The 22,019-nt window shown below is 38.7% G+C and overlaps 1 protein-coding gene across 3 annotated transcripts in view; it reads right to left on the minus strand.

Annotated features, from left to right (window-relative positions):
• CDK19 (cyclin dependent kinase 19) overlaps window positions 1-22,019 on the minus strand; it is a 228,182-nt gene that overhangs the window by 19,775 nt on the left and 186,388 nt on the right. For all 3 annotated transcript variants that reach the window (XM_074948241.1, XM_074948242.1, XM_074948243.1), the window contains 4 exons: window positions 4,709-4,852; window positions 4,384-4,453; window positions 3,357-3,429; window positions 2,098-2,195 (listed from right to left, as the gene is read on the minus strand). In XM_074948241.1, coding sequence (XP_074804342.1) covers window positions 2,098-2,195; window positions 3,357-3,429; window positions 4,384-4,453; window positions 4,709-4,852 — 385 coding nt within the window. The remainder of the gene's footprint in view (window positions 1-2,097; window positions 2,196-3,356; window positions 3,430-4,383; window positions 4,454-4,708; window positions 4,853-22,019) is intronic.

The raw sequence follows: 22,019 nt of genomic DNA on the forward strand, positions 1-22,019 counted from the left end.
CAGTTGTGAGTACTCAGCACATTCACAAAGCAGAACCCAGGATCTCAAGCTGGGTACCCATAAAATGAGGAGCAAACAACAACTGTGAAAAGTTTTGTTTAAGTGACTTGCCCAGCACCACATAGGAACTTCATGGCAGAGTCAAGAACTGAATCCAATTCTTTAGGATATCATTCAACTGCCTAAACCATGAAACCATCCTTTTTCTTCCTGCAATCTCCTTCACTACACACCTTCCAACTTCTGCAACAAATGAGGCAGGGGTTTTACAGACAGCCTCATTCACTACAGAACACTGCTTCAGACCTGCGCAGATCCATCCTGTACACTGAATGAGGCAGGTGTCCTGTGGAAAAGCAGTATGTTACCATGTAATTAAAGTCTGTATCTAACACATATGTACAAGGGAGCTGAATTAAGCTTGCATGGGCAACCTGAAGTCTGGCATTTCCTAACTTTTGAGTGCTTGATTTTGTAACCAAAATGTTCTTTTAATTAAGTATTTCTGATGTAATTTCCTAGAACACTGAAAAAACATTCTATCATGTGGAACCATACTGATCCTCCACATGGATCATCAGAAGGGCTGGGTTTAGACTGTTCCACAGCAGAGAGCCCTGCCACATGAGCTAATGAGATAACCGGCAGCAGTAGTAGCCTGCTTATTCTGTATGTGGGCCTGCCACTTAGGGCTGAAACATTTTACCAGTGGGTTTCACAGCTACTTGTTGACAGCACAACAGTGGTGAATTCTGGGCCGTACTCCAGATTCTGGAGGGGAGTATGTCCTACAGTCTCATTCTGCTCCTCAGCCTATCACCCACTGCAACTTCAATCTATCTCTGCCCTCTTCTCCTAACACCCCCTGGCAGCCGTTATTGTCCCTGGACCACAGCCTGTCCCTGCTCCCGGTCTGCCCCTATAGCCCCCCAACTCTTCAGCCTGTACATCTTCCTCCTTATTCTCCTACTGCTTCGGTGCCAACAGAGGGAGCAATGAGAACAGAGGAGCGAGTCTCTCTGCTGTCAGGTACCCGTGCCTGGTTCCACTGCACTCCTTGGCCACTGGAAGGAGCAACTGCAAAGAAAGTTCGGTAGTGCTGGGATGGAGCATGCCCAGCAAAGATAGTATTTTTGGAGAATTTAGCTGCCAAACTAACTAGTTTCTAGTAAGCATGTGTGAACTGCAATTTTGTATACACTTATAAGCTGCCCAACTTTGGGTGGATTTTTGTGGAGACAGCAAAAAAGCACATCCCGGGCACCAGGAAGAACACCCTGACAAATTTAAAGTCCCTGCTCTGAAGCATGGAGGCACTAGAGCTTCCCATAGAAGATTTGATTTTTAGCATGGACAAGCCGTCATATTTTTCCTTAACTTCATTCTCAGAAACAGTTAAACCATTTTAAGTGAAACTTCAATGAAAAAACAAAACAAAAACCAGCCTGAGGCAATCCCTACCCAGCATGGAAAATTTCAGCCCAAACAGTTAAAGTTTGGTAAAGTTATAATGGAAAGTGGTTCAGCAACCTTAACTACATCCGATGCTGCTGCCAGCTCAGTCTATAATTAATTAGAAGAAACTAGATTGAGGTCATATGATAAAGTGTTTTTGGTATTCTTATCATAACAGCAGATGTATCTGTCCATGTCACACCACCTCCGCTGGCATAATTCAAGGTCTCTGCCCAAGGGAGACTGTAGACTAAGATAAGAGGGGTTGATTTATAAGTAATTGTTCAGAACTAAGTACATTATGTACAGCTTGGCTGAATGGTGTATGTCTAAGAGAGGCACATCTACAGGAGTTTTATATAAATACTTCAGAATAGTTTTCTAAGAACCATCAACCCCCCCCCCCCCATTTACCCACTTTTACTGAGTGCAGCAAGTATAAAGTTGTTCCTCTGCCGATCACTGGTTGATTTACATCACTGGTGCCCCTAGAAAGCTTAGAGGTGGACTCACGGTGGTGAGAAAAATGTTCTCGTTACAAGCCCATTTCTTCATTTTTAAATGGTCACCATATACTGCACATTAATAGTTAGCAAAAAAAAGGCATCACTGTAAAGAACACAGAAAAAGTGAGACACATACTCTGATGTAGGCAATGGATCCTCCTGGAAATAGGGATCCTGCAAAGCCTGCTCTGAGGTAATTCTCTTCGTAGGATCCATGGTAAGAAGTTTTTGAAGCTGTGTAGTGTAACATTGGAAGTAGTTAACAAACATATGAAACCATTATTTTTCAAACTAATGGCTTGTGTGCCCCACTTACATCACGATCTCATAAACGACAAATAGCTCATTCAGAAAAGCAAAATAAGCATTTAATGCACAGCAACACATCTAGTTCTATGATGCACATCCATCAAAAATATTAGAACTATGAAGTTTTGTTGGTATGAGAAATAAAGCTAACTGGGCTAGATTCTTCAGTGCTGTATGTGCCACCTTGAGCTACTCAAGTAAAGTGGCTCTAAATTAAGTGTTACCGTCCGTGAAGGATCAGCCCAATATCAGGGTGATACTCTGCGGGCACACAGATGGGACAGGAGTTCTTATGTCACTCCCTGCTGCTGGCATAGCAGGGAAAGAGGCATAGAGGAAAGTGGGTGTGACCAAGACTTCCTTTTGCCATGCCCTTTGGTACTATTTGTAGACAATGTATGCAAGAGCAGCCTGAAAGGAGCTGTAACTCAGTGCATGGGGACTGGTCCTACACAAAGGCTGCATCCAGATCAGAGTGCAAAGGTGATCTTTATGCTACTATTGTGCACATACCCATGGCCTGTCCTCTTTGCAGATGAGCTACACTAGTAGTACACGGGTAGCTCCCATGTCTCCCATATGAGAGACAAAGATTCTATGCCTGGTCTCTTTTGCTTGAACATTACGCAGGCAATTTGCTCAGCCCCTCGCAGGTAAATGCCCAACACAAGAGATGGGCTTTGGAGTGTATTTGCAAGGTTTATAAGCTAGGGCTCTGATGGATCTTTCTATATTATAGGTATGTTAAATAGCAAAGAACTAAAGAAAGCATTCATCCTACAGAAGGAAAGGTGATCTCCTCACCCCCCTCTCCCACCGATACATGTATAATTCACAAACTGACATATGATGTAACTATCCAGAGGGATTACTTTGCCTGTCTCAGAAAGGCAGCCAATTCTGGGGTGAAATGCAAAAGCCGACAATGGCAAATTTGTTAAAATATTAAAAGCCATGGCTGTAGCTATCATTTATATTTTTTAAATTCATACTTCTCATCCTCCAGTAAGCAGAAATAGAACTGTTTTAATATTACAATTATATTTCAAAGTAAAATAATCCCTAATAGCACAATGATGTACGTACCAAAAGGAAAACTTTACTGTCAGGCTTGACTTTGTGTTTCTCCATGTATTTTATGAGGCTACTATTGGCATATCTGAAAAATTGTAAACACATTTCAAAATAATATACTGTAGGATTATGGCACTGCACCAAGCAATAAAGAAAATGCATACTAGTCCAAAAGGACACATTTTGTATTTCATTTGTTAGAAGATATAATGTCCTACATTGCCATACACTCTATTTGTGAAGTGTGAATGTTTGTCCTAGCTTTCAGTGTTAGTATTTTTTAAATTGTTTGTTTATTTTATTACATTGTTTACTTTATTACAATGGAACATACAGCTTTGATATATGGCTGAGGTCTTGATGGTAGCACACAGCCATAGCAAATGTTGTAGGGAGGGCAGAGCTGTCCTATCCTAGTAGAAGCTACTTTGTTAGACAGGCACAATGGCTCCAACAGTGCAGCCACTGCATCACCATTTGCCATTTGAGAAGCTGTTGCAACTATTCCCTTCAGTTGGCAGAGAAACAAGCCTGTCCCTTTTCCCAACAGAAGCATGAGCCATGTGAAATCTTTGCATTTCCTGAGCTCAAATATTCCCATTAAGAATAATCAGACATAGAATTTATGTCTTGCTTTTAATCTCTAGATCTCTGTGGGTAACTATGATTTATTTTACAAAGAGGAAAACTGATGCACAGGGGCATCAAGTGGTTTGCCAAAGGTCACTTAGAAAATCCAGGGCAGAGCTGGAAATAGTACTCAAATCTCCTGAATCCCAGACCCGTGCCTTGTCCTGGACTATGTCGCTCTCTGCACCATTTCCCTTCCTTGTCTACCAGTGCAGCGGACGATCTGACTTACTCAGCAAAACCTCTTGCCAACATTAAAAGATGGACACTAGCATTCTTTTAAAATCCAAATAAATACTCTTCCAAAGTCTAAACAAGACAGAAGATAACTGAAGCTAATCACTAGTACTGATTTCTATGTATCTATTACAAGCAGTTTTTAACCTCTGTCTGTGTTATAATCACTTACGTCGTTCTCCTGAAGTCTTTTTGAAGTGTGGGATATTCTGGCATCTTCCTTATATCTTCCCAGTCTTTATCTTAGAAAAGATAAAGCAATTGGACAGTTTAAAGTGCAGGTTAAATAATATGATGTACATAAACTGTAATATTTGTCTGACATTTTATGTTAGTTGTTCTGTATTGTTATTCCACAAGTCCCACCACTTTCTTGGGCACAGACTCCACATCCATCATACTGCCAGCTTTTATAAAGCTATAGAGCTAGTAATTTCCTTTAAAACAAAATCTAACTCAAAGGATTTATGCCTGACCTTTTAATGAAAGTAAATTACCTGCTGGGAATCCCATTACACTAAAAATGCGATCTAGCTGATCATGATGAAAAGGATTGCTTGTCTTGATGTCTTCCTGACGACAGTGAAAAATAGGTTCTGAAGTCAATAGCTCAGCAAATATACACCCAATTGCCCAAATATCTAGGAAAGAGAGAAGATAATTTATGTGCATTGACTATATTCCATCAGCCTGATTTCTATTTTACACAGTACAGACACAATAACTCACATGAAAATTCATGACAATAATTTAAAACATGCAATAAATTAACACACAGGAAATGGAATAACTGCATCACCACATTTTAGGTTACAAGCCAAATCAAACAAACTGTCTTGTAAATTCTATCTGAAGTTGGACTCTAGCAATCTAACACAGTATAGCAATACATTCAGAGTTACAGCAGAAACCCTCCCAATCTCTACTGACAACTTAATCTTCAGGACATTCAAGTGATTATCTAAAACAGAACATAATGCTCCAAAAAGGACAGACTGAAATAACAGCTCTATCAGATACTCTAACGCAATTCCTACAAGGCAATCAAATATATACTGAAAAGGAAAAATTATAGCAGCTTGTGTGTCTGGGCAAACAATGCAGACTAGATAAAATGAAGAGAGCAAGATCCAAATTTTAACTAAGAAAGAAGACAGACTGCAGCTTTCTTAACTAATTAAAAAGACTCTGATACATGCTCAGTAATGCCCATTGGAACCATTTTACAACAGTGTACTCTACAGTAGCTTGATACCAAGTGCATTAATGAACAGTACAACAGACTGATCATCTCAATGAAAGCAAATTCTAGTAACATTAATTTGATACAAAAAGATTGTGTTCTGTCATGTTCACATGCTGTTCAAAACAAAATCTATCAGAACAGCAATTTCAGTTATGTTAAATAAATCTATAGATTATATGTGATCTAGCTAACTCCACTAATAGCAGTCCTAAGAGTTCTGTACTACAACAAAGTTACATTACGCTAAACACCCTAAAAATGTAAAATAGTCAAGCAATGGGCTTGAGGGTGGGAAAAGAAATACTGGCAGCTGAATTAGGCACCAGTAGAAAAATAATTTTTAATCTTTCCTCATAGTACCCTTTGTATTATTTTCTCCAGTTAGTTTTCAGTGTCCCAAATTTCTCCATTTCCTTTGAGAAATACCATTCCACAAGTCAACATCTTATTGTCAGACATTTTCCTGACGGTCATCTTAAATTTTCCCTTTCAATATTTCATCCCATTACTTTTATACACATTTAGGTTACATTCTCAGGTGTTGTCTTGCTTTGATTTTATTATTAGGGGTATTTGCGTGAAAACATCTTTTGTTCTTAATAATTTCTCCTTCTGCAGCCTGGGCAGCCTGGTATTTACATAATTTCTATGTGGGTCAAGTGAAAAGACTTAATCATTCAGTCTTACAAGAGGTGTTTAACTTCTTCCACTCAAAGTAAAACATGCAATCAGTGATCTCCTTTTGGTGGCAAAGATGACATGGAAAACCTCAGATATGGCACATTCAACTTTGGAAGACTATTCCCTCACAAGCTAGGCTGTGAGTAAGGCAGTTTACAGGTGGGGATGGATTAAAGTATCCTGGGTCTTTGTGATATAGATTAACAGAGAAAGTACATTTCTCTGTCCTCCTGGCTTCACAAAAGTTGCCACAGCAACAAGTGGATGTTTTTCTATAATAATTTTTTTTTAAACACACACAGGCTGTAAACTCAACATTTCAGGTTCATGTTTCATTTACACAAGAAATGGATTATTGGGCAACATGGAAGTACTTTAACTATGTTGCTTTTCAGTCATTACATTATTTAATACGTGCAGCTCATAATTCCTGAGTTTAGCCTTTTATGCCTCTTGCTGGATTCCCTTCAACTTAAGGTAAGGTGACCAGATGTTCCGATTTTATATGGACAGTCCCGATATTTGGGGCTTTTTCTTATATAGGCACCTATTACACCCCCACCTCTGGTCCCGATTTTTCCCACTTGCTATCTGGTCACCCCAACTTCAGGGTATTAACAAAAATATCTTCAGAATACTTATTAAATTATAGAAAATCTGCAACTTTCATTTTTTTATAGAATTACAGATTTATACGGCTAGACAAGGCATCATGAATTGCAATCCAAGTGGGTCAGGATTTTCTCTATACTAATCCTTAGCTTTATGTAACCTGCTATAAAACATGTCCTTGGCAACTACTACTGCAAGTGCTTAATTGCCCTTACTGCTAGGCAGAGCCAATAAAAATCAACTATTTTTAAAAAATCTGATTTTTTAAATTTAAATCAGATTTTCTAATTTAAATTAAATATGGGTTTATTTTTTAAAAACAAACATAAGTAAATCTGAAATTATGACAACCTACATTAAGGAGTAAACTTACTATAATCTATTAAAATAATTTAAATTAAACTTTTTAAACATTAAGCAATACATGTTTGGTGCCAACTTTCAAAGAAAGTCAAACCACTGAACTGGCAGAAATCACTGGCTAAGCACCTGGAACATCATGGTTTACTGAAGCGCTAAACCAGCTTTTGAAATCAGTAGCCACTTCTGCAGGTGCAGAAAGAATATTTTTTTATTTCAGTTTATTCTACTAGTTCAGCTCAATGACTAATTCATTCGAAGTGAAGAAACCAGCTGGGTGATGAAAAAAAAAAAAGCAGGAAAGTTTGTTTTCCTCTTCCAATATATTTAAAAAAAAAAACAGGTGGGAGAGGATGAAATGAGTTCTAAAATCTTGAAGAACATGGTGACCAGAAACAATCGGTTCCATTAACTAACTACAAATAATACTCCCTTTATTTAAAAATTCAGTTAGTTTTCAATGCAAAACTTATTTTGATAAACTTTTTATCTCCTGTACCCAGCACTAATTAAAGATAAAAATTAAAATGCTGTTTTGTGCATTTTTAATTGAATTTTAATTTCTATCCAAACAGAACTTGACAAATCATGTACAAACCTGATAATAAAAAATTAATGAAATGTAAAAATTAAGAATCTGTGTAAGCGTGAGTTAAGCTATATAACCGCTTAAATATATATATTATATCCACCTTATTAGAAAAAAAAGCACAAAATTTAGTGTACAGGCTACATTTAGTTGTAAATCAACATGTTTTAATGGTTGCCAACAAGGGAGATACAACCTTTAATTAGGAAAATAACTAAAAAGTATAAATGCAAAACATGATTAAAAACTGATTTAAATCGCTTTGATTTAAATCAATCCAGCCTGCTATTAGGAATTTTTCCATCATTTCTCAACTTTGCTTTTGTATAATATTGGCAATTTGTGATATTTATCTACCATAGGTGGTATTTCTAGAGAAGGAATAATTCTGGAAATAGCATAGAAGCTCCTTCAGTACAAATGTTCCTATACACACCAGTGTATCTCCTGGATTATTTGAATTAAATCAATCATGTATAATTTGGGTCTCATCTTTTTGATAAAAATAAAAGATAATCCTCCTGCCCTTATCTACCATATGGATCCAATCCTGTAAACATTTAGGCATGGTCAATACTTAAAAGTTAGATTGACCTAATTATGTTACTATGTCAGCCTAACCCCTGGTGTAAACACGGCGAGGTTGATGGAAGGATTCTACCACCTCTCAGAGGGACAGATTAACTGTAATCAATGGAAAAGCCCTTCCATCGATGTAGAAAGCATCTATGCGATGACGCTGCAGCAATACAACTACAGCACCATAGCTGTAGCCGTGGTAGTGTAGATATAACCTTAGTACAGTGTTTAACTCCAGCTGAAACCAAAGAGACTAGACCCACAATGGTAACCACTAGCCTTGGAAGTGTTTGCAGGGTTGAGCACTAAACGTTCAAATGAGATTTTAAAAAGTCTTTCAAATATAAAATGTATTGCTTCTCCATCTTTCCTGCTTCGGGCACCTCATATAAAATACAGCATTAAAACAACAGTTTTAATTAATATTTATAATATTTACAATACATATGTTTTAAAACACCCTTAAATAATAAAAAGAAAAGCAGTATAAGTCTACCACAATAGGTTCTTCCCTTTCCCGGTCCCTAAAGGTCAGGAGAAGGGATATTTCACTGCTCCTGAGCTACTGAAGTCAAACATGGACAGTGTTCATTTTGCTCCTCTATGCCCCCAGGACCAAAAGCACAACCCCCTCCAAACTAGGAGGGTAACAATGCATATAAGGTTTTAGAGGCTCAGCAAAATAGCCTAACAAGGCGACATGCTGGCTTAATATAGCCAAGTTTTTTTATTTTACTACATTAATTTTATCCATACTTGATTTTCTAGTAACAAACTCTTGCTATATTCCAACTCTGGTCTACAGAAACTGAAAACTTTGCAGCCTGGACTTGATCCCATACGCTTCTGCAGAGAAAGCATATAATGTTCCCTGATTTGGTGAATGGCAATATCCTGAACTATAAACCAAATTACATTACTTTCCCTGTCAGCCTGGTTCTATCTTCCACTCTCCTTTTCCTGTGCTATGGTGAAGATTGAGAGATGAACACATATCTACCCATGGCGATGGTTCTTATTTCATTGATAAAATACTGGAACAGAATAACTTACAGTACATTTTGGGATGGAGGATATGGCAAACAGAAATACTTCTATCTATAAAGGGTTTCATTTAGAAGTGGCAAATTTCAAGTTCAGATGCTTACTTGACTGTTACCTCAACCTTTTGAACTCTGCTTTTCATAGCTGTCCAGGCTCTCTCCCCTCCTCAAACAACCCCAAGCCCAACCAGTCTCACTCCTGTTAACTTTGCTCCATAGCTTTGAGGGTGGACTAACTGTCATTGGAGGAAATGACTAAGTAGCCAGTTCCCTTCTGCAATGCAAGATTCTTTTTTATGACAGTCTCCCAGTTCCCACCTGTAATGTCTTCACTATTGTAATTATTATCCATATATTTTAAAAGTGTCTCATGATGTTTTATAACTAGGAGAACAGACTTTAAATATATCCACTTTCATTATGATTGTTTAGCTATATGCTGTTCTTAGAAGTGCCTGTATGCCCATATTATTGGAAAGCTTTTATGATTGGCAATGTCCTAGCTTTGAAATGTGTGAAATAATGGCTTTTTAGGGCAGCTGCTAAATTAGGACACATTCTGCATAACCCATGTCACATTAGCTCTGTAGCTAAAGTATAAGTATACATGGGGAATTCAAAGGGAAATTAGTGTGAAATAGCTAGGGTCTGAATTTAAAGCACAATAACTATTCAGCACTAATTCTCCATGTGGAGGCTCTTATTCTGCACTAACAAAGGGTGTCCACATGGGAGTTAGTGCAGAATAGCTATTCAGCAGTTGTAAGTTCTGGGCTTTTCCTCATGAAGACAAGCCCTTACAGTGAGAAATTTAAAGAGCCCAGTCTGTTTAACTTATCGAAAAGAAGAATGAGAGGTGACTTGAATGAAATGTAGAAGTACCTCCATGGAAAGAAAATATCAGGTATTAAAGGGTTCTTTAATCCAGCAGATAAAGGCATTACAAAAACCAATGGCTGGAAGCTTAAAGCCAGATACATTGACATTAGAAATAAGAAATAATTTTTTAACAGTAAGGGTGATTACCCACTGGAACACACTACAAGGGAAGTGGTATACTCTCTATATCTTGGTCTTCAAATCAAGACTGGATGCTTCAAGATATGCTTTATGAACAAAGTTATGAACTCAGTACAGAGGCAACCGTGTGAAATGTAATGGCCTGTGATACACAGGAAGTCAGAGTGGATAATCTAATGGTCCCTTCTGGCCTTTAACTCTACGAATCTATTAATCTGTTTAAGAGTTTTATACTGCAGCTCATCACCACAGTATCTGAGCGTTTTCTGCATAAAATCAATAGTGATAGTGAAATCCCTCGTGGACTTCCTAGAGAATCTGGAAGTTCTCCCTTTTCAAAACTCTGCTTGGGGTACGGGTTAGGCAGTGTCGGTGAAGGGGACTGCAGAAGCAAGAAAAAAATCTTTCAGCATGGAGTAGAGTGAGAGAAGAAAGAAAAAAAGAGATAGGCTCTATGTAACGGGTATACCCGTAACATCCAAGGACGATTCATCAAGATTTTACAATCACTAAGATAGATACTACTCAAAAAATCATTCCAAATTTTACATACAACCCAGAGTAGACTGGCAAGAGTATAATCTGAAGCATTAGTTTCTGTGTGGTCATACAAGCAGCATGCATGTATTGAATTCAGCTACTGATATGGTACACTTTGATCCTGAATCTTAGTATATTAATTCAGGGCTCCCAAGTGATCTGGACACACTATGATACTACAGAAGTAGAGCCTGACAGTTATTAAACATAATTTCGTCAAGTACTTAAAGACAGGATAAAATTTAATAAAAACATGTCTAAATATTTAAAGATGTGAGAAAAAATTCTCACTTTTTTTCTTTATTTCTGATACGGGGGAAAATATTTTTCCTTAATTTACAAAAGAAATCTAATTTCTTCTTTTTTAAAGACAGTTTTTTGACAATTCCTTTGAGTGGGACCTTTACATTTTATTTCTCTAAGCACTGGAAGAGTGGCTCTTGGAAAAGACTGGTTATTGAACCTTTCTCTTGAATGTGATGCCTCATATGCAAATCTGATGACAGGTTTGCATGAGCTGGCTTTTCACCAGGAAGCGGGCAGTGATGGTGATGGGTAATGGGCCAGGAAAGTTTTTGGTACCACTCATCTAGAAGTTGGCAAATATTCTCTGAAGCTTTAACAAACAGCATCTCAAAGGAACAGAACTGAAGAACTGAAATTTGTACTTTGAAAATATGATGAGCAAGTTAGTGTACTGTCAAAACAACCCACATCTCAGAGATTTGGAGAATGTACATAGCTAGTGAGTGTGTATTTACCCATTCTTGTGATGAAATATTAGTGTTACTCTCTAGGGCCATCATATATAGGACCAAGCCAATTTTAAATCAGATAGAACAAAACCATAACATGCAAATTAAGATGAAAGACAAAAAACCAAGAGTCTGTATCTAATTTTTAAATACACTTGCTATTTGTTTGTTTTTATCACCACTTCTTTAAACTGGCCTGTATTTTGCCAGTACTTGCATTACTTCCCTTAAGGCCTCTACTGGTGTCATGTTTTAAGCTCTTACTGATACCTCTTGAAAAATACTGAAAAATATTGTGTGAAATCCTGGCCCCACTGAAGTCTATGACAAAATTCCCATTTTCTTCAACAAAGCCAGGATTTCATTCACTCTGTTTAGAAAGAATTCTCTTTGTATGTCAAAATGTCTACTCTTGTACTTCCATCTCTATGCATCATAATATTTCCATAAGATGATTCTGAGATCTTCTGAGTTCAGTGGCTGCTGTGTATTAGGCATCTCCAGTCATAATCTTGTTTGCAGCATTACAGTCAATTACAGTGGCAAGCATTGGGTTATGACTTCACATGGGGAATGAGCAGCTGAAACAGATGAACTCCTAAAGAACAGTCTTTTTTATGTACTGTAAAGAATACATTATATACAAAAAACTACATGAAAAGAACAAAATAGCTAAGTTGCAAAATCAGAAAATCAAAAGTTAGGAAATGCCAGATTTAGGATTGCCTACACAACCTTAATTCTGTTGCCTCGTGTGTGCACTCTGTGCACTGAATGAGCCAGTGAACCTGTGGGGAAAAGTAGGATATGTGATCATAATCTGTATCATAATGCACAAGAATTAAGGTAATGTGGGCAACTGTAAATCTGGCATTTTCCAACTTTCAAGTGCTTGTCTTACAACCCAAATAATATTCTTTTAAATGTAGATTGGTTGTATGGAATTTCCTAGACTTTTACAAAATAATAGGAAAAAGTTTTAAAAAAATTTCTGTACAACTATAACAATATTCCCATCATGCAGCACCAATGTTTGAACCCTGAGCCTTCAACACTGTCTCACAGGCTGCTACCATTTGAGCAACAGGACTAGCTACATTAGCTGGCAGTAGGAGCTGGCTGTTACCCCAGAGAGACTATGTGCTGAGTCAGGGGGGACTGGCCCATCTGACTCATCTTATCTTCCAATTCTCCTTCCCCGAGGATTGGAGGAGCTCCAGCCCCATTTGGTGCCCCAGGGGGCAGGGAATTTGGGTTCCTAGGACCAGCTGCTGGGTTTGGCGGGAAGTTGGATCCTAGTCTGGCTCTCTCCTCTTTTCTAACCTGTGTGGCGCCCCCAGATCGGGGCATGGGTGACTGGGACCACAGGTAGGTTGGGAGTATTGTCCTACCCTATGCTACAGCTCTTTCCAGGTGTTCTCAGTACAGCATGTGCTGATGCTGAGACTTCTGCTTTGCCAGAAGCATCAGCTCAGCCTCAGAAAATGTTGTTATTTTGCCAGGCCATCAAAATTTTCCTGAGACACAAGTGAGAGAAGGGAAATGACCATTTTAAAGTTTATTTCTCACCAAAAAAGCACAATGGGATTTCATGAGATTTCCTCACTGAATATCATAGGGCTGCTGCAAATAATGGAGATGAGAGAGCTTCTCACAGAGAAGGAAACAAGAATCTTTTATAATGGAAACCATTAGGCAGCCCAAGTATAGCGATTGCTCTATCTCCCCTATAATGATGAAGGAATTAACACCGTACAAGAAATACTATATTGGCAAAACTGTTTTTTTAACAGAATGTTTTATGAAAATTTCCAAGAAGTATGAGCGTTATGCTTTGCAATTTTAAAGTGACTGTGGAGGGTGTGGCCTAAGCATAGGACTGGAAGGTCAGGGACTCCTATTTTCTAATCCTGGCTCTTACATTGACTCCATTTTGGGACTTGAGCAAGCCACTTACTCTCTTTGCCTCAGCTTCTCTCCTGGGACTTTCTGTTAATAAAAGGACACATCCCCCATAAGTATATAGATGCCACAGTAAGGCATACACCAGGAAACAGACAGAAATTGAATGCACACAGAGTAATATACACAGTAAAAAGTGAGACTCTAAGAGCACCCCAGTACCAGATGGCATGGAGCTCTCTAGTATGTAGCAATGAGTCTCAGCTTGACTGACCAGCTCAGTGCACCTCACACACTGTTATAATATTTATCCAAAAGGGGGCATGTAATATATTACTGGAAAACTAATAACTAACTGATCATTAATCTTCTTTTGTGATAAATGTACAGAAAATCTAAAAAGAATTATGAAGACAAAAGAAAGGGTCTCACACCCCATGCCAGGACAGCGGGTTATTCATTTGCACCAGAGATTGCAGGAAGAGCATTTGCATTGTAAAAAAAAAATCACAAGTGGGAAGAAGCCGGCATGGCCTCTACACTCAGCAAAGGAAAGGAACATTATCTGGGGCTACACTTCAGAAGAATACATTTCAAAGGTTTACTGGAGTATAAAGAGAGAGGGAGAGAACCCCCAAGTTATCCTTGCCCTGAGGAGACAAAGAAAACCAAGCACACTGGGCTCTGTGATTCTGGCTAAAGATCAGCCAGCCATGCTGGAAGAATGACTATGTTGAAAAAACTTTCAACAAGAAGGCTCACGTTGGTTGAATTTCAGTCTTGCTAGTGTATTTTCACTTTTGTTTGTAACCATTTCTATCCCTACTACTTCTAACTTGGTATCACCTAAATCTATGTCTTTATGTAGTTAAACTTGTTTTACTATAAACCAACTCACTGCTGTGATTGAAGGGAAGGGTGCATTAACCCCAGTTAAGTTAATAAGCTGTTGTGTCTTTTCTCTTTCAAGGAGAAACAAACTTGTAAGCTTTTGTGAATGTTCCAGTGAGAGGGTCTAGACATTACCAGGGAGACAGTTCTGAGGAAAGTCAGGACTGGAAGGTCTGATGGTGTTGCCCTGCAAGGAGTAACCAGGCTGGCAGAAGCCAGAGTGATGCCATTTTGTGCTGAAAGCACATTGCTGGTATCAGAGCTCTGAGCCAAAGCTGCACAGCACAGAAGCACCCAGGGCTAGAGGGCAGGTGATGACACCACCCCTTACTGGTCCGGGTTGACTCCTAAAGCATCACAGAAGGGTACTGCTTTTACCCATGTTTTCTGAAACTTGACAACTGAGGAGGGAAGATGTATTTATAGTACCTCTGAAAAGGAAAGGAAGTTACCATTTTTCTCTTCTTATCTGAAGACAGAATATTAAATTGAACAACAACGTGTTGGAGTGGTGTACACAATACTGTTCTTATGAGATTAACTTCATGTAAAATTAAGATGGAAATTGGTCTCTAATCTCTCTCACATATTCCCATGCAGCTGCTTTAATAAATTATGACACTTCTCTGCCATCAGTTTCAAGTTTTAAAATGCCAGTATGTTCCTCAGTTGCTCCAAGGTGAAAAAAGACTTCTTCCATGGTGGAATGAATCATGATAAGAAAAATGGGCGCTTGTTTAAACTCATAGTGAAGCCAACAAGCGTTTTTCTATTGACTTCAGTGGGAGTTAGATAAAGCTTTTAAGGCCTAAACTGCCATATCAGCTTCATGGGGAAGGAAGGATTAAGAGATCTTTTACCTTTCGGACAGCACAAACACCGAGAGCAGTGCTTTATCTTCTTTCTAAGCATAGTGCTTTGCTTTACAATATATTAGTGTCTCTGTGTTAGTGAGGGGTTCAATCTTAAATTAATTTGTTTAGTTATATATGAGACACTGAGAGTTACTCTTGTGTCCTTATATGTAACTAAATTGGCCAGGCTGTGAAAGTGCTAGTGCCAGGAAGGCAGTCTGTGAAGCAATCCCATCCATATTTTGAGAATGAGGTAGTCAGCTGGAGCACTAACCTGCAGTGCAGCGTTGAGAGATATTTGATATTGCTGTAATAATTTGAAGTTCAAATTGATGAAAGCTAAAATATCTCCGCATCAGGGTTTTGTACCCTTAGATGGCTGTAAAGGTTGGCACAAGTCAAAGAATTATCTTCGATCAAGTGCTGATATCTAGACTACAACTTGGTAACAAACTTTTGTAGCACTCTGTGGACAGCAGCCAGTAATTGAACCTTTTCAACAGACACTTTTATTACTGCACTGGTGAGCTGGAGGAGTGGCTTGCAGGAACCATTTGTTAATTGATACAAACTTTTGGCTTTCTAAAAGAGAATCTTTTTATTTAAAAAGTAAGTTTTTAGCCCAATTCCTTCTGAAGGGAGCCTTGAAAACATAAGTGGTAACAGATTTCTGAGACTAATAGAAATTTGCAGCTGGGACCCATTTCTGCAGCAGGAGGCTGAGGAGACCTAAAGATTCAATCCCACTATAATTTGTACATAAAATAAGTAAGTTATGTTTGGGCATATCCCAAAGAATTACATAAAATCCTTAGGTTAGCCCTGCATAGTGGTGTGGTGGAGACAGGGGAGGTGAACGATAAAGAGGCAGTGACCAAAAAATTGTTTGTAACCCTCTGCAAAATGCTAAGTCTGGTTCTGCTTGTTAACATTTTCAACTCTCGAAGTGCACTCAAATATTGCTGTGACTGTGGCAGCAGCTGCAAGGGAAACTCCCTTATGTCCCCACGCAGTCCTTGTATTGCACTGCATACTCCCCACAGCACCACTCCCTAACCAGCTGCTACAGCAGTGCATGACAAGGCTCAGGGAAGGAAAAGATGGGACTAAATGGCTGCTGTTCTAAGTGAGAGACCTGTGACCACTGCTGCTGATGCCTGCCTGTGCAGCCACAGTCCAAAGAGTTGGTGTTGGGAGGGAGCCTGAAGCCCCACTCTCCTGCCCAGCAGCCTAAGGAAATCACTCCTCTACCCCATCTAGGGAAGAGCTGCCCAACTTAAGAGGAAACATTTCCTAAGTGTCTGCCCAGCACCAGAGGGAGAATACTTCCACTCAACCAGCTACTCCAGAGCCAGAGGCTGTAGGACAATCACTGCTGCTGTTGTGAGGAACAGCTACCAGGGAGAAAAACCAGGGGAGCCCCAATTAGTCAGGAGCCACTGTAATGATTTAGGATTGGGGGAAAATATGAAATGGATAACATTTTTTGAAAGGCAAATAGTGAGGTGAAGTTTTTTGGGGGTGGAGGGGAAGGAGTTGGGGAGAAAGTGTGTGGAACTGATGGACCTTTGTGAACAGAATGGAGAAAGACTATATTGCCCAGGGAACATTGTCTTTATTACTCATTGAGGGAGAAATTTTTCATAATATTTTGGCTTCACATCACTGGTTATTGATTTGGAAAACTTTGTTTGCCTAAAGCAGTATGCCCCTTCTTAAACCATCCAAAGTATTTTTAGCCTTGCTAATTATCCTGTAACAAGAAAAGGAGTACTTGTGGCACCTTAGAGACTAACAAATTTATTTGAGCAGAGGCTTTTGTGAGCTACAGCTCACTTTATCGGATGCATGTAGTGGAAAATACAGTGGGGAGATTTTATATACACAGAGAACATGAAACAATGGGTGTTACCATACACACTGTAACAAGAGTGATCAGGTAAGGTGAGCTCACCTAACCATAAAGAAAAGGAGTACTTGTGGCACCTTAGAGAATAACCAATTTATTTGAGCATAAGCTTTCGTGAGCTACAGCGGATGAAGTGAGCTGTAGCTCACGAAAGCTTATGCTCAAATAAATTGGTTAGTCTCTAAGGTTCCACAAGTACTCCTTTTCTTTTTGCGAATATAGACTAACACGGCTGTTACTCTGAAACCTGTCACCTTACCATATACACCTTGTACTCCTGTTACAGTGTATATGGTAACACCCATTGTTTCATGTTCTCTGTGTATATAAAATCTCCCCACTGTATTTTCCACTACATGCATCCGATGAAGTGAGCTGTAGCTCACGAAAGCTTATGCTCAAATCAATTTGTTAGTCTCTAAGGTGCCAAGTACTCCTTTTCTTTTTGTGGATACAGACTAACACGGCTGCTACTCTGAAACCTATCCTGTAACAGTGTATCTCTGTATAACTGAACATGAAATATAAAATCAAAGAACTTGGGTTCAACAGTCATTACATTTTGTGCGGGAAAAATCAGCTCAAGAAGAAGCTGAAGTGATAGTGGAAGGTATTGGGTAATGTAGACAGCACTGGGGCTAATGAACTTGCTTTTCCAATCCTGGGTTAGAATATATTAAATTGTCAGCGTCAATTTGTGTCACATTTTATGGTGGTCAGCTGATAGTGGTAAATGGGCAGTCTGACTGAAGATCCAATATCAGACCACAAAATATGACATAAATTGACATGATTGGCAGTCTCTGTTTAAGACTGAAAATCCACAGATTTTTATGTCAGGAATGAGGTGCATTTGGAGAGCTGTATGGGAAGCTTGGTCAGACTCCTTAAATTCAGGGCTAAAATTCACCACAGGAGAAATCTAATCTATGTAGCTACTTATGTCCCTCAACACTGTTCTATATCTGTATCCCACAATTAGTGGACTTTATCCTCACAACACTGCTGTGAATATTATTCTCACTTTACAGATGAGGAACTGAATCACAAGGTAGATTAAGTGACTTGCTGTAAACTACAAATGATATTTGTGGCTAAGCCAGTAATTAAACCGACACCTCGAGTTCCAGTCCAGGACGCTTATCCATTAGATCTTCTTTCCTAACCCGCAGTAGAATAACTCCCCTGGCTTCAGTACATATAGATTTGGCCCCCGTGTCTGGCTCAAGTCATTCCTATTAATCTCACTTTCATAACCACTAAATGCACTCCAAAACTTTAAAAGATGCATTAGTGTTTCCTTTCAATTTTAGAAACTAAAACTTAGTTTATAAAAATGAAACACCTTTATGATCAGACTACTTAGTCTGTATCAGCTTGAGCCTTTACCAGTTTATTTTTGGACATTAATTCTGGGGAATATTCTATTTAATCTTAACAGCTAATTTAGAGTGCAGATTAGACAGAGTTATAGTAACTAGACATAGATATAACTAGTCTGCCAATTGAGGGAATGCTTAATGTAAGCAAGACTGCTACATGGCTTTTAACTCATGGTAATTTGTCAATTCTAACTTGGAGCAGTTTAGGTTTCACAAAATACCAATTCTTCAAACACCCTTGAAATGTTTTATATAAATAACCTTGCAGGAAAAACTAACACCTGTTGTGTGTCTGCCAAATAACTTTGTGCAGTATTTTGGTTTTCAGGTGACCGCAGTGATGGAATTAGCTTTTCCTTTCCAAAACAATACCCCCCAAATATACTATATTGTATATGCACAATATTTTCAAAGGAAGTCACTGTCAAGTAAGAGGGAAGTAACCCAAGGTACTCAGCAATAAATCATCCATTGCCTACTGTAACTAGATAAAGAGAGCAACATTTAATCTACTTTGTGCATTTCAGAAAAGAATGAACGCATTATAACCAAAAACCTTCAGTAAAGAAAAACAGTTAAACTATTATTGTTAAATACTATCTGAAACATTCCTGCACCATCAAGTGTCACTTAGGGCATGAAGAAGGCTCTGCTATCCCTGTCTCTCCAGGGCCACTCATTGCATCCTTGTTCATAAGTCCCATACAGGTTTTCCCTTTCTAAGCACTGTTTGGTGGAGGGATTCTTTTGGTCAGCCCCTTTTACATGTTCCACCAGCAGCTCAATGGCATGCCTGCCAAGGCAGAGGCTCTTGCTTCATTCTTAAACACATGACCCAAATATTTCCATCATCTTTTCTTGATAACTCTCAGTATAAGATTATGTTGAATTCTGATAAATCTCAGTTTTTGTTATAAATACATTCCATTTGATACCTGATAACTTTCTGGGGCATTTGCTTTCAAAGGTGTGTCTACCTATACCTTTGGTGAATTTCCAGGTTTCACATTCATATGTTAAGGTGGAAATATCTGAGTTGAAAATTCATAGTTTGGTCTTTAAATTGTAGATTTTTCAAAGACCAAATCTTGCTGGTAATTGCTAATTCATGACATTATTTCCTTCTGGATATTGCCATTGGCTTGAATTTCACTGCCAAAGTATGTGAGTTGACCCACCTCTTGTACTCTTTTGCCTTCTAATGTAAAGCTTGAGTTGGGAGCTTATATTAACCCTATATTTTGCGATGTTGGACAGCCTTTTGGTCTTTGCTTGCATGCTGGTTGAGTGATTATACAGAAGAGCTATGTCATCAGCAAAAACTATTATCTTCTGCTAAGCTGTTGCTTACCCTGAGTAATGTAAATTAGATTGACTTAAGTGGTAGTGTAGACTTGCACTGAGAGTAACAGCTTCTTGTTTCTGGATAAGTACATGGAGACAAGCTTTCTTATTTTGGACAAAATGAAGTTTGAAGAGTTGGGACATAGAGACCATGAATGAGGAAATGCAGTAATCAAGGTGAGAGGATGGAAGAGAATGAAAACTAAAGCAGAGGTCTTATTTGTACAATATCTGATTTGGGCAATGATTCTGGGGTTGTAATAGGTAGATTTAGAATAATGTTTATATGCATGCATAATAAATTTGAAATAAGCTTCTCACAATGACAGAATAGTCAATATTCACACCAAGGATGAGAACTCTCTAAAGCTAACCTAAGATGATAGCTAAAAGCCAGATCATTTGTAATTAATAATTAAATGGAACAATATATGGACAAGAGAGGAAAACTATACATACTGTGGAAAATGAGAACCTATGCCTATGTTATTTATCACATTTTCATAACGTTCAATTTCAAAACCATCTAGGCAATTTCTCCTCCCGAATGAACAAGTTCTGTTCAATGAGTGCCTTATTTAATTCAAGAGCTATTACTAATATATATTTCTTGAGGGCTGTGGAACTTTAAAACAAGTTAAAATTATGTTCCTCAGACAGAAATTTCAAGATGTAGCTTAAGAGCTTCCTCCTTCACCAAAGGAATGTGTCTCTAATGTGTGGTCTGCAGTTGAAATGGCAACTGTTCCTGGTATAATTAGCCCATTAAGATTGCTTGGTAATTGCTCACAATGCTAGAGGCAAAATACAAGTTTGGACTCATAAGGAGCATACACATTACAATTGTCATGTTATAAGCTTCTCCTCCTTGCCTTCAAACACTGCATAATTCCACACCCACATATATCTCTGTTCTAATTTCTTGTCCCCCTTTAACCTCTTCAGTAGGCCAACAAATCTGGCCTCCCCACTGCCTTTGTTCCTTTCTCCCTACCCTCATCTCATCTCACTACCCCATGAGCCTGGAATACACTTTCTATCCATTTGTACAAGGCACTACCCTCCCTTCATTCAAATCCCTCCTGAAGACACACTTCTTATGTGAGGCCCACAAATGCTAACTCACATCAGTAGAAGCTGTCATTACTCCATTACAAAGCAAACAAACCTCTCTAAACTAGCACCATCCTCTGGGATTTTACAGTGAGTCCTTGTATATTTTGGTTTAAATAATAAAAACCTTTGGGTAGGAATAAAGTCATCTTTTGCATAATTAAACAACAATAATAATTTTATACTAATTCATTCTTCAAAGAGATCTCCTGATAGAGAGAGAGAGAGAGAGAGAGAGAGAGAGAGAGAGAGATAATCACTCATCTAGATCTGCAAACAATTTATCAACTACCAGGAATAATTATCTGTGACATGGACTCAAGTGCCACAAAATACATCTCTGCTCAGCTCTACCTACTCTTCATCCAAGTACAGGGCCACTACCATCAAGTTGGTCCAGTACTTAGATGAGATCAACTCTTGGATAAAGAACCGCTGTCTGAACCTGAGCAAGACAGAGGTGACAATGTCGGGCTGAGGAAAGTACTTTGAAGAGCTTCCAGCCATTATGCAGTCTCTGTTCGTTGAAGATATGCAACCACAATTAGTCAGTTCACTCAGTCATCTAGGAGTATTCAAGGATTGCTCACTGGTGTTAAACTCTCACACAGCAGCATCTGTGAGTAATGCTTTCAACTGTCTCTGCTTTGCTAGGAAACTCCATCCCATCCTGGCAGACAAAGACCAGGGGCCTCAGTTATTCATGCCTTCTTCACCTCTTGGTTGGATTACAGCAATGCGATATAACTGACCCTGAAACCTTCAGCACTTGGGAAACTTCCACTAGTTCAGAACACTGCAGCACATCTCCTCAGCAACACAAGCTATCACAAACATATCAAACCCAAAAGCAGTCCCTCTGCTCTCTACACTGGCTTCCCAAAGAATTTCAAATCAAGTTCAAGGTCTTGATCCTTATTTTCAAAGCAGTCCATGACCTGGACGAAGGATACCTAGAAGACTGTCTTAGGCTCTGGGGCAAAGACCA

The sequence above is a fragment of the Natator depressus genome, chromosome 3 (assembly GCF_965152275.1).
Source record: "Natator depressus isolate rNatDep1 chromosome 3, rNatDep2.hap1, whole genome shotgun sequence".
Lineage (NCBI taxonomy): Eukaryota > Metazoa > Chordata > Testudines > Cheloniidae > Natator > Natator depressus.